Source organism: Mizuhopecten yessoensis, unplaced genomic scaffold (assembly GCF_002113885.1).
Source record: "Mizuhopecten yessoensis strain PY_sf001 unplaced genomic scaffold, ASM211388v2 scaffold9847, whole genome shotgun sequence".
In the NCBI taxonomy this organism is placed as follows: domain Eukaryota; kingdom Metazoa; phylum Mollusca; class Bivalvia; order Pectinida; family Pectinidae; genus Mizuhopecten; species Mizuhopecten yessoensis.
In genome coordinates this window covers 3,815,391-3,827,890 of record NW_018408252.1, presented here as the reverse complement: position 1 = coordinate 3,827,890, position 12,500 = coordinate 3,815,391, and the positions used below count along the sequence as shown (strand labels likewise).

General features: G+C 37.8%; 1 protein-coding gene across 3 annotated transcripts in view; it reads left to right on the top strand.

The window, feature by feature from the left end:
* Window positions 1-12,500, top strand: part of LOC110458885 (ATP-dependent RNA helicase DHX36-like) — a 39,745-nt gene that overhangs the window by 22,155 nt on the left and 5,090 nt on the right. For 2 of the 3 annotated variants that reach the window (XM_021510842.1, XM_021510844.1), the window contains exons 19-27: window positions 953-1,051; window positions 1,807-1,980; window positions 2,304-2,390; window positions 4,308-4,385; window positions 5,174-5,273; window positions 6,582-6,669; window positions 7,913-8,039; window positions 9,040-9,123; window positions 10,365-10,445. In XM_021510842.1, coding sequence (XP_021366517.1) covers window positions 953-1,051; window positions 1,807-1,980; window positions 2,304-2,390; window positions 4,308-4,385; window positions 5,174-5,273; window positions 6,582-6,669; window positions 7,913-8,039; window positions 9,040-9,123; window positions 10,365-10,445 — 918 coding nt within the window. Of the gene's footprint in view, window positions 1-952; window positions 1,052-1,806; window positions 1,981-2,303; window positions 2,391-4,307; window positions 4,386-5,173; window positions 5,274-6,581; window positions 6,670-7,912; window positions 8,040-9,039; window positions 9,124-9,873; window positions 9,930-10,364; window positions 10,446-12,500 lie in introns of all 3 variants that reach the window. The other variant, XR_002463835.1, reaches the window with a different exon arrangement.

Genomic DNA, 12,500 nt, shown 5'->3' with positions numbered 1-12,500 from the left:
CACTTTTACCGGTGTGAGATATCCTTGTCTCACCCTAGGGTTGAGATGGGGGATTCCCCTATTCATAACAATGGTATGACGTCACGTTAACAATACAATGACATCACGTCAACAAGCCATCAACATCACGTCAACCCTGAATTTGGCCTGTAACGTTAATATTACATTATGTATATATGATACACAATGGGTGAACAGGGTGAGAGAAAAATAATCATTCACCCCCTTGAGGGTTAAATAGGGAATCTCAACCCTCGGGGAAAGATTCTTTAATTGCCAAACTCTCGACAAAGCCTCGTGTTTGGGTACTTAAGAATCGTCCCCCTCGGGTTGAGATTCCCCTATCTCACCCCCTAAGGGTGTGAGAGATTAGTCTACAACATGAAATATATAGTCAAACTTGTATTCAGAGACAACCACGGAGAATTCCAAAAATAGTTCTCTTAATGCAGGAGATTTAACTCATTCACCCCTGAAATTTCATAATGAACTATTCCCACTTTTCAGGGTTTTCATGAAGAACAAACAGCAGGCTTAAATGACTGGTTCAGTCCTAATTTTGTCCTGTTCAAATCACCTTTTTCTTGGCCAGTTAAAATGACATTTGGTATGTTCAAATCGAAGTTTCTGAAAAGCCTGCTTTTGAATTGGAAGAGCTCAAACTTGTCATCAGGAGTGAATGAGTTAGAAGTGGTCTCTGTACACAGGAGGTCTAAATTGCAGCATTTTTCACTGTATCTGTGTATTTAAACAAAATTTATTTTATAATGGACTCCAAGGACATAGGAAGTATTTGTGGTACATTTGTATTAGCATGATATTTATAGACTTTTATGTTCCTGATAATCACTTCTGAAGAGACACAGTGTTGACTTTGTTGTAAGCACAGATTTGCATTAGTTGAGCATGTTTTTCTGTAATTGTTAAAACTATTACTTTTGTGTTCCTGCAGCTGTTAAAACTGGGCAAGATTGAGCCATTCATCAGCAAGGCCATGCAGCAGCCATCCCCCGAGGCCCTGCACATCGCCCTGGTAACGCTTCGTGATCTGGTATGTACCTGTAAGATCCTGATTGCATTACTAATAGGAGTTCACTGTTTATATTGTAATAGCAGAAGAGAAAAGCACGGCCAGACTGGGATTCAAATCCGAGACCCTCCGAATTATAGATGGACACTCTACCAATTGCGCTACCTGGTCGCCACTGATCGACCCAAACCAGTCCCGTTCCGCTTCATTCCTCCTTCCTTTTTCTAAATCTTCTCCCTCGAAGACATCACTGTTTACAACCCAGGTTAGGGTATCCCCTTGCCAAGCACCTACTCATGCTTGAATGTAACAGGAGCGGAAAATGCGTGTCCACCAACTCGAGACAATTGCTATACCAATTGAGCTACATGCATATGGTCGCCCGTGATCCACCCAGTCCAGTCCCGCTACATTCCTCCCTCCTTTAACAAAGTCTTTTACCCTGAAGACACACGGGTGCCTATACAACCTTCTGTGTGTATTTCATTTGGCCCCAAATGTAACTGAAGCCAAAAAATGCACGGCCAGACCGGGGTTTGAACCTGGGACCCTCCGAACTCTAGACGGATGCTATACCAATTGAGCTACTTGGTTGTCGATGATCCACCCAGTCCAGTTCCACTACAGTGTTATTGGGGCTATTCCTTAAAGATTGTTTAGCAGCATTTGTTTAAACTTCTACTGAACAGCAATAGAATTAGGTGGGTTTATTACCAGGCTTTTGCTTACTGTCAGATAAATACGGTAATATGGACCTAATTGTTTTCCTTACACAGAAAGCTCTGGATGAAAATGAGAACCTGCTGCCCCTTGGTCATCACTTGGCACGGATGCCTGTTGACCCAAAGTCCGGCAAGATGATCCTGTTTGGTGCCATGTTCGGCTGTCTAGACCCTATATGCACCATTGCCGCTAGTCTGAGCTTCAAGAGTGCCTTTGTTACTCCTCTGGTAGATATACAGAAACTTGAAGAGTGAATGTTGAAGGAATGGAGTGACAGTTGAGACAGATATTTTCATTTTGTGTTTATTTAGACTTAGACAGAATCCAGAAAGTGCTTGTCCATTGCAATTTATGTATTTTATCACAGAGTGCCAACAACAATATTAATGAAAACACAATGTATCACCCATATAAAAGCTACCTGGGTGCATTGTTGAGTGAAGATTATAGGATTTATTACCACTTCGTGCAAGGCTATGTATCTGAGGCTGGCAGTTGGAGTTACTCAATAGTTTGCAAACTTCAGAAATCTTTGACATTTGTGTTTTAGGGGAAAGAGAGTGAAGCTGACAGGGCCAAGGTTAAGTTGTCTGATGGGAGCCAAAGTGACCACATCATGCTGGTCAATGCTTTCAAGGTAATCATTTAAGAATCATCAAGCAGTACTTACAAATATGTTTTGCTAAGAACCATGAAACACATCCTCAATACTCCAGGGGTTACCCTCACTTTAGCTCCTTGCACCCCATGAATATGTCATAGCAAAATTGAAGGCACGTGGCTAGCTTTTTAATTGGTCTCGGGTAAAAGAACCTGACCAATCGCTAGGCTGATACTTGTCCTTTGAAGATTACATAGGAGCAACACCTGACTTCAAACACTACTGTATGCTAGCCCATGAATTTACCATGAACAACTACCCATGAAAATTATCAATGAAAATGCCATGAAAATGGGCCATGAAAACCCCCTGAAAAGGAACATAATTCATGACCATGGACCATGGATCACCACCTATAGATATCCATGGCCATGAAATTGATTTTCATGGGATTTCTAGTAATTCATGAGTACCCATGAAAATACAATTGACAATATATTATGGCCTTATTCATGAGGTTTCAGTAATTTCATGGCATTTTCATGTGTATTTCATGTATTTTTCAGGGCATTTACTTGCAGTAGTGAAAGCCAGTCAATTTTATCGTTACGCAACCACAAGATTCTTTTCATGTACATCAAAGGATCAAACTAATCTTTTTGTCTCATTCACAAGGTGGCGCACACTGAGCCTTCGATTTCGCTATGACATATTCCAGGGGTGTAGTGAGTGAAAGTGAGCGTTACCCCTGGAGTAGTGAGGATGCAGGATATAGTGTTCCTCTATTTCTGGTCAGAAACACCTTTGATGTTATCATGCTAGTTCCAATAATACATTATCACACAACATCTATATAGCAGCAAATATGATTGGATTAATTAAGTGGATCACATGAGAGGGAAATAAATTGTTGTTTTTCCCTCTCTTGCTTTAATTTCCCATGATTGGATTAATTAAGTTGATTACATGACAGGGAAATAAATTGATGTCTTTCCCTCTCTTGCTTTAGTTTCCCATGATTGGATTAATTAAGTGGATCACATGACAGGGAAATAAATTGATGTCTTTCCCTCTCTTGCTTGAGTTTCCCATCATTGGATTAATTAAGTGGATCACATGACAGGGAAATAAGTTGTTGTCTTTCCCTCTCTTGCTTGAGTTTCCCATCATTGGATTAATTAAGTTGATCACATGACAGGGAAATAAATTGATGTCTTTCCCTCTCTTGCTTGAGATTCCCATCTTTGGATTAATTAAGTTGATCACATGACAGGGAAATAAATTGTTGTCTTTCCCTCTCTTGCTTGAGTTTCCCACATTTCCCTCAAACAGTCCAGGGCCTCTCTAGATATATAGGTGAGGGTGTCACCCCTGAGATCTGAGTACGAAATAAGGGGACAACAATGGCTGTGTAGGCCTGATGTTGTTTACTGTTATGTTATCATTCCTTTACCAATATAATTGAATTATTTTTGCCCATGCAGTAGGGAAAAATTATACTTTGTTTCCCGAAGACTGATCTTCGGGAAGCAAAGAATCATGTTCAATACATCTCCAATACATTTCCACCACACATGCAAGCATACATGTACACATAGGGAGATATTAGCCAGGTGGCATAGGATTAGTAGTTAGTGCCTGATAAGGCAGCTCCTGCAAATTCCTCAATATGTTGATTAATGTATATGCTAATTGTATTGATTGTATAAATTGTATATCTATGTACTGTAAAGCACTTTACAGTGGCTTATTCCAGCTAGATAGGGCGGCTATATCAAATCCTGTATATTATCATTATTATTATTATGTTTTTCTTTCAAGGACAATCAATCTATAATGTCTGCAATATGCCTGATTCAGGCATACATGGTATGTTTTAAAACAGTCTAATAGTACTGTACAATAAAATCAATGGTTTGACCCTCTTTCTCACTCTGTGCAATGTTACATTAGGGCTGGGAAAAAGCCAAGCGACAAGGAACAGGCTCACAGTACTGCTGGGAAAATTTCTTGTCCCCCAGTATTCTCAAGGTAGGTGTAATCAGGATCCATTTTCCTCAACTTACATTAACTTAATGATATCTTAATTATAAAATGTCAATGTCAATTTTAAGCTCACCTGCCCGAAGGTCTGCACCATCTGTTGTCCGTCCATCAACTTCCCCGTTATCAAGCAACTAGTCAAGAACGGCTGTAGGGAATTTGTGTACATGTTATGAAGTTATAACAATTACAAGGTTTTTGTGTGTATGCAGCATGAGCTATGGTCATTCATGCATGACTGCATATTGTTAACTCAATTAATTACTGACAATTTTCATAATATTTAAGCATAAGTTGAAAATATGAAAATCTTTCATCCAGAAACAAGTTATAAGAAACAACTAAAAACAAGAAAATTGTTATTGAAACATTTCGATAATTCAATAAAAATTAACAGGAAGTACCAAATATCACTTTCTGATATATAAACAATGGCCACTGTGGCCAAGTGGTTAAGGCGTCTGACATTCTGCTACCTTTAGCCCTCAACCACTGGGTTGGGGGTTCGAGGCCTATGTGTCGCCAAGTATTGGCCCTAGGTTGGTGTTTTTTCTCCTGGAACTCTGGTTTTCCTCCACCACTAAAAAAACTGGCACATTACTAAATGACCATAGCTGTTAATAGGACGTAAAAACACAAACAAACCGGACCAAGCAAACCAAATATATGTCAAATTTCTCATTTTTTTCCCCGTTTTTGTCATGTCTCTGATATATAACATATTGGTAATTTTGACCCTGTGTGTGTTACTCACCCGTTGTTTTTGTTTCACTAAGCAACTGGATGGAATGAAGGGACAGTTTGGGGAATTTCTACATGCTCGCAGATTTATCAACACTCGGAATCCTTCTGACCGATCAGTAAACATGAATTCTGGTAAGTATAATACTAGTTCAATAAAAAATGAGTCTAAAACTACAAAGACCCGGATAATCTGGAATAAGCTCCATTAGTTTGGTATGAATGATAGAGGCTAAGTTTGTTTTGGACACAAACCGGAAACAGTTTATTTTGCAAGCTTTCGAAAATATCTGTTTCCTTTGTCAAGCAAAGAGTGTAAATGACCGGTGTTTCGACTCTAAATCGCTGAAAACAGTTCACTTGGCCACAGTGTGCCGAATCAGTAAAGTCAGCTGTCAAAAATCATAAAAACTTTTCGCCCAATAGCACTCTGATAAAGACTCTGGGTCCATACAGACATGAGGACAGATATGTATAGTGTTCTCAAGAAGGCCCTAAATTATAGTTTACCTACCCCTGGTAAACCCTGCATTTTGAGATTCATCTCTGAAAAGTTCCAATTCAAAAAGAAAATCTCTACAAATTCCTAATAGATCATGGGATTGCTAATAAAATATTGTTGAGAATTTTTTTTGAGAACATTGACGAAAACTGCCCTACATATATATGCATAAATATTATAGTATTATTGATAGGTTATGAGCTCACCTGGCCCAAAGGGCAAAGTAAGCTTATGCCTTAAACAACTTTTTGCCTTAAACAGCTTCTTCTGAATAACTAAGAAGCCTAGGGTGATGATAGTCCAAATTCAAGGTCACAGGGGTCAAATGTGTTTAAATCTTTAACATGTTCTTTTGAATGATTTTGAGTCAAGACACTGATGCTTTGCCTGTAGCTTTATTTTAGTCGACTTTTAAGGTTACAGCTGTGAGATTAACACCAGGTGATGAGTGATGCAGGCCTATTCCTGTTTCTGTATTGGCCCAGTTATTGGTCCTCTGCCTGCTTCATTTGTGTTCAGCTTTCCACAGGCCTCAGACCAATAACTAGGACAATACAGAAATAACCAATCAATAATACTATAATATTTAACTAATGAAATCAATATTAGATTTAGTATTATCTGATTATACTATTTGACCAAATCCGTCGTGTAATGGATCTTTCTGTTGTCCAAATCCCAAGTTAAGTGGTCGAGATCATCACATAATTCCGTATTAACTCACTCAGTTACAGGTAATAGATTTTATTAGTCTTTTAACAATACAGGAAAATTTATTTAAGTATTTGACAAGTTATGTACAATTTATATATTTGTTCCTCATGATCCGTTGACTTCTTCCTTTTGATTCGTGATTTAAATAAAATGTACCAACAGGTATTACATAATTCTACTACATTTATGTGTCCAAGTCTTATGTTTTACTTCTTGTTTATTTTCAGATAATGAGAATTTGGTGAAGGCGGTTATATGTGCCGGATTGTACCCGAATGTGGCAAAGCTATTCAAGAAAAACATTCAGAAGTATAGGTGAGTGTCCCGTCGACCTCAAGGTGCATTTGCTGTTAACATGACTTGATCAAAAGATAAGAGAAAAGAACAGAAAAGATCAAACTGACAAAGAACTAATGAAGATGTTAAAATGGTGGGCACCAAGATCCCACTGGGATATCTTGTTATCATTTCACGTGATTTAAGCAAGTTGCAAAAAAGTTGGGTGGAGCACAGAATCCATGCTTGAGCATGAGAATGGTTTCATGAATACAGGCCCAGGTCCCATATTTATGGAAGCGTTTATCATGCTCATACACAGATTCTGAGCTCAAGGCTACTTTGTTTTAAACACACTTAAGCCATGTGATATGGTCAAAACATCCTGTGTAACCATTTTAAAACAATATTCGCTTTGAAGTCTCTTTAATTTTTTTCCAAGACATTTACAAAATGTCTTTCGTTCCTAATTGATCACCGGAACTAGAAAATGGGCTGGAGCATAATATCTGATTTTAAGCATGAGAACGATTTCATGAATACAGGTCCAGGTTTCCCTCTTTTGGCAATAATCAATGCAAAAAGTTTATAGCATATAATGCAAATAAAACTGCAAATATCATTCTATACCACTTAACAAAGAGACATAAATGTCAATCAGCCTTAAAACCGAGCTGTATGGAGTTTTAATAAAAAGTCAAGACTATCAACCCAACAGATATGAGAACAAAGAGGAAAGGTTGAATTTACATAGAGCCTGAATAAATGGAGATCTTACTATGGCTGGTGCCAAGATCTCTCTGGGTTCTCTTGTTTTGATTCATTTCAGCTAGTTTAAAATCCATTGTTTGTGTGTTTGAAGTGAAACATTACATTGGCTAACAGGACACAGTAGTCTCATGGTAGGACGCCGTACTGGTGACCGAAGGGTTGTGGGTTCAATTCACGTCACGGCACTGTGTTGTAACTTTGAACAAGATACCTTAATACGCTTGTTCCAGTCTACTCAGCTGTAAATGAGTACATGCATGGGCAGTGCTAGAATTGTAGAATGCTAGTTGTGAGCACCAAAATGGCGGCAATAAAGCTGTATATAAGAACCTTGAATTATTATTATAATTATAATACCGCTTCCAGCACATGTATGTATATGCACACATACATTACAAACAAGGGGGTATGCTTAAAATTACCTTAGCCAAAAATTTGATACACAACCCTTTACAACCAAACCAAACCGAAACATAAAAAGTGTCTATGACTTTCTTTTTTGTTGCTTTAGACAAGTGCCGTTCCTCCTCAATGGTGAAAGGAATAAAGTTTACCTGCACCCGGCATCTGTTAACAACAGTAACAGAAATTTTAACTCCTCTTGGTTCATCTATCACAAGAAGATGAAAACTGCTCAAGTAAGTTCAAAGATATTTGATTCATTCTCTAAGCTGCTAAGGATGAGTAAACCATTGTAGGAATATGTATGTCTGAAAATTGACATTATTGTTATTATGTATATGTGCAAGTTTCATCGAGTCACTGCTTTGTAAAAACGATGTTCTTACCCAGACAATTTCACTGACATTCTGCCAGCTTAGTCACTGGTGACACTAGTGTTATGGCCTGGGAAAGAACATCATTTTTACATAGCAGAGATTCGATGAAACTTGCATATATATCTGATTTTCCTGCTAAATGAACATTTTCAGTGATATTGTGATGTGGCCTCCTCTGCTTGTGATTAACATGTTACTACTTAGTTGTAACTCAGTCCAATTTTTGTCCATAACTTAAAGGTATATACCTAAATCTAACTTTTGTATCTAAATTTTACATTTGCTGTTGTATGGAGGTTTTATAAAAGTGTACTGCAATCTGACTTTTGTATCCATATCTTGTAGATATTGATATGTTCATTCTAGATCCATAATTTCACAGGTATACAAAGTTTTTTGTTATGATATTTTATAGATGAAATTTAATCTAACTTTTGTATACATATTTTGAAGATGTTTGTGTCCAATTTTGTATGATAATTCTTACAAGTGTACTAATATTTGTATTAATATTTAACAATGTATTTAAATCTTACTTTATATCCATGTTTAAACATTGAACTTCAATTTAACTTCTGTATCCATGTTTTAACAGTGAATCTCAATCTAACTTTTGTATCCATGTTTTAACAGTGAACCTCAATCTAACTTCGGTATCCATGTTTGAACAGTGAACCTCAATTTTACTTCTGTATCCATGCTTTAACAGTGAACCTCAATCTAACTTTTGTATCCATGTTTTAACAGTAAACCTCATCTAACTTTTGTATCCAAATTTTACTGGTAAACTGGAGTTCAGTTTTTGTATCCATTCCTCACAGGTGTCCATAAATCTAAGTTTTGTATCCATATTTTGCAGGTGTACCTGTATGACACCAGTATGGTCTCTCCCTACCCGCTCCTGTTTTTCGGGGGTGAAATTGGAACACACAGAGAAAGCATGGTATGCTGATTTTAGCGTTGTCGGAAATATTATAAATATTAAGTTAATTTTTAATTAACAATAATTATAAATAAAATTATTTTAACATGTATATGTTTTGATTACTCAATTGGCCGGAATGTTAGCGCATGCGGCAGGGCCTTAACTCATTCACCCCTGAAATTTCATAATGAACTATTCCAACCTTTGAATTGGAAGAGTTCAAATATGTCTTCAGGGGTGAATGAATTAATATGGGAGGAAACCTGATTACACAGAGAAAAACAAACATGGTCAGGCAGGTGAAACCATATCTTTTCACGTCATACCGCCTTGGTGAAAGGCGAGCGATTTATCCTCTGCGCCAACCAGCAATCCAGGGAATCAAATCTAAGTTGATTCTAAAAGTAAATTAGAAAAGCATTGAAAGCTGTGTTGAAGTAACATTTTCTTTGATAGTTTGGGGAAATCAGAATACTAACTTGCCTAGAGGGAATTTGCATTCAGGTCAATCTGTAGAGCACTTCTCTCTTCTTATTTTCACGTATCCAAAATCTGCTTAATATAAACCAGCTTATCAGGCCACATACCGGGCGCATGGTATTTCACTGTGAACTTACTTGACTTGAGATTTTAAACTTTTACAAAATGGTTGGACTACTATTTTAAAGAAATTCTGTAAGGCAGGGTTAGACACTATTTTTTTTACTTGGTAGTCCATAGGACTAGTTGAATAGATTATTTACTAACACTAGTCCTTCGTCATTGTAGCTAATCCAAGATTTCCTGATAAGGAAACATCAAGATCTACAGCACAAAACATCAAAGTAATTCACTGTAGGGGACTTAAAATAACAACTGCCATAAAAATATGGTGAAGTTTTAGATTTTTTTTGACAATTATCATGAAATATATCTTATTTTCAGAAGTTTTCTGAATTTTAAAAAGGAATATTCTTGTTTTATAATCATTTTGCACAAGTCCAAGGGACCAATTAGGTTAGGTGGTTCACTAGTCTTTGCTGAAATCTTTAAGTCCAGGACTAGTGTCAACCCCTGTAAGATATAATAAAGTGTCCTGTTCAAAAGAAACTTTTCATTGGGAAAGAACCAAAAAGGTATATGTATAAGTAAGAAGGAAGATTTTATAAATAATGTTTCCAAACCGATGTAATGTCTTTACTACAATGAGAAAATAATTTGTGTTTGCAAGGTTTATGAAAAATTTATCTTTGTACACAAGTGTTGATTCTTACAAACAGGATGGTGACATGAGGACAAAGATCACCATTGACAACTGGATATCGTTCTGGGCCAATCAGTCAACATCTCAGATGGTTAAGGTAAGGTAACCAAGGTTACTATTCATGGCCAGTCAGTCAACATCTCAGATGGTTAAGGTAAGGTTACCATGGTAACTAATCTGGGCCAGTCAGTCAACATCTCAGATGGTTAAGGTAAGGTTACAAAGGTTACTATTCAGGGCCAGCCAGTCAACAGATCAGATGGTTAAGGTAAGGTTACCAAGGTTACTATTCTGGGCCAGTCAGTCAACATCTCAGATGGTTAAGGTAAGGTTACCAAGGTTACTATTCAGGGCCAGTCAGTCAACAGATCAGATGGTTAAGGTAAGGTAACCAAGGTTACTATTCAGGGCCAGTCAGTCAACAGATCAGATGGTTAAGGTAAGGCTACCAAGGTAACTATTCAGGGCCAGTCAGTCAACATCTCAGATGGTTAAGGTAAGGTAACCAAGGTAACTACTCTGGGTCAGCCAGTCAACATCTCAGATAGTTAAGGTCATGTTACCAAGGTTACTATTCAGGGCCAGTCAGTCAACAGATCAGATGGTTAAGGTAAGGTAACCAAGGTAACTACTCTGGGCCAGTCAGTCAACATCTCAAATGATTAAGGTAAGGCTACCAAGGTAACTACTCTGGGCCAGTCAGTCAACATCTCAGATGGTTAAGGTAAGGTAACCAAGGTAACTACTCTGGGCCAGCCAGTCAACATCTCAGATAGTTAAGGTCATGTTAGCAAGGTTACTATTCAGGGACAGTCAGTCAACAGATCAGATGGTTAAGGTAAGGTAACCAAGGGAACTACTCTGGGCCAGTCAGTCAACATCTCAAATGGTTAAGGTAAGGCTACCAAGGTAACTATTCAGGGCCAGTCAGTCAACATCTCAGATGGTTAAGGTCATGTTACCAAGGTTTCTATTCAGGGCCAGTCAGTCAACATCTCCGATGGTTAAGGTAAGGCTACCAAGGTTACTATTCAGGGCCAGTCAGTCAACACCTCAGATGGTTAAGGTAAGGTTACCAAGGTTACTACTCTGGGCAAGTCGGTCAACATCTCAGATGGTTAAGGTAAGGTTACCAAGGTAACTACTCTGGGCAAGTCAGTCAACATCTCAGATGGTTGAGATAAGGTTACCGAGGTAACTACTCTGGGCCAGTCAGTCAACATCTCAGATGGTTAAGGTCATGTTACCAAGGTTACTATTCAGGGCAAGTCAGTCAACATCTCAGATGGTTAAGGTAAGGTTACCAAGATAACTACTCTGGGCCAGTCAGTCAACTTCTCAGATGGTTAAGGTAAGGTTACCAAGGTTACTATTCTGGGCAAGTCAGTCAACATCTCAGATGGTTAAGGAAGGTTACCACGGTTACAGTTGACAACCACAGGGACCAGATAATATGTTTTATTTGGTATGTTCCAACCTATCCTGATGTGTAGAAAGTAAGACATTTAGGGGTTAAAGAAAAATGTCGGTCAAAATGACACCCCCAATTAAAAATGATTGTATAAAGATAAACATATATGTCACATTTTCAGTTGATGTATAAAAAGATACTTGGTATTGTTGCAAAGATGGATATTTTTTCTTCACAGAAGTACCAGCCAACAAAACTGAAGGGTGTTCACTGTCATAGTTTTAAGGTCAAAATTAAATTTAATGAATTATATTTTTGTATGAAGGAAATTAAACAAAAAGTTTAATTCATCAAGTCATCTCCAGTAAGTTGTTGGTAATGTGAAAAGTTCGTAAAATCTTGAACAGTTGTTTTTATTAGCTTTTCCGAATGTGAAAAGTTTGAACAGCCCTGGACAGTTATTAGCTCACCTGGCACGAAGTGCCAAGTGAGCTTATGCCGTGGCGCGGCGTCCGTCCGTCCGTCCTCGTCCGTCAACTTTTCCTTTAAACAACTTCTTCTGAAGAACGGACAGGCCTAGAGTCATGATATTTGGCTGAAAGCTTCGTTGGTAGGAGCCCTACAAAGTTTGAGAACGAAAATGACCTTGACCTGTTTTCAAGGTCACAGGGGTCAAATATGTCAAAAACTTCAAACGACTTCTTCTAAAGAACTAAAAGGTATAGAATCTTCATATTTGGC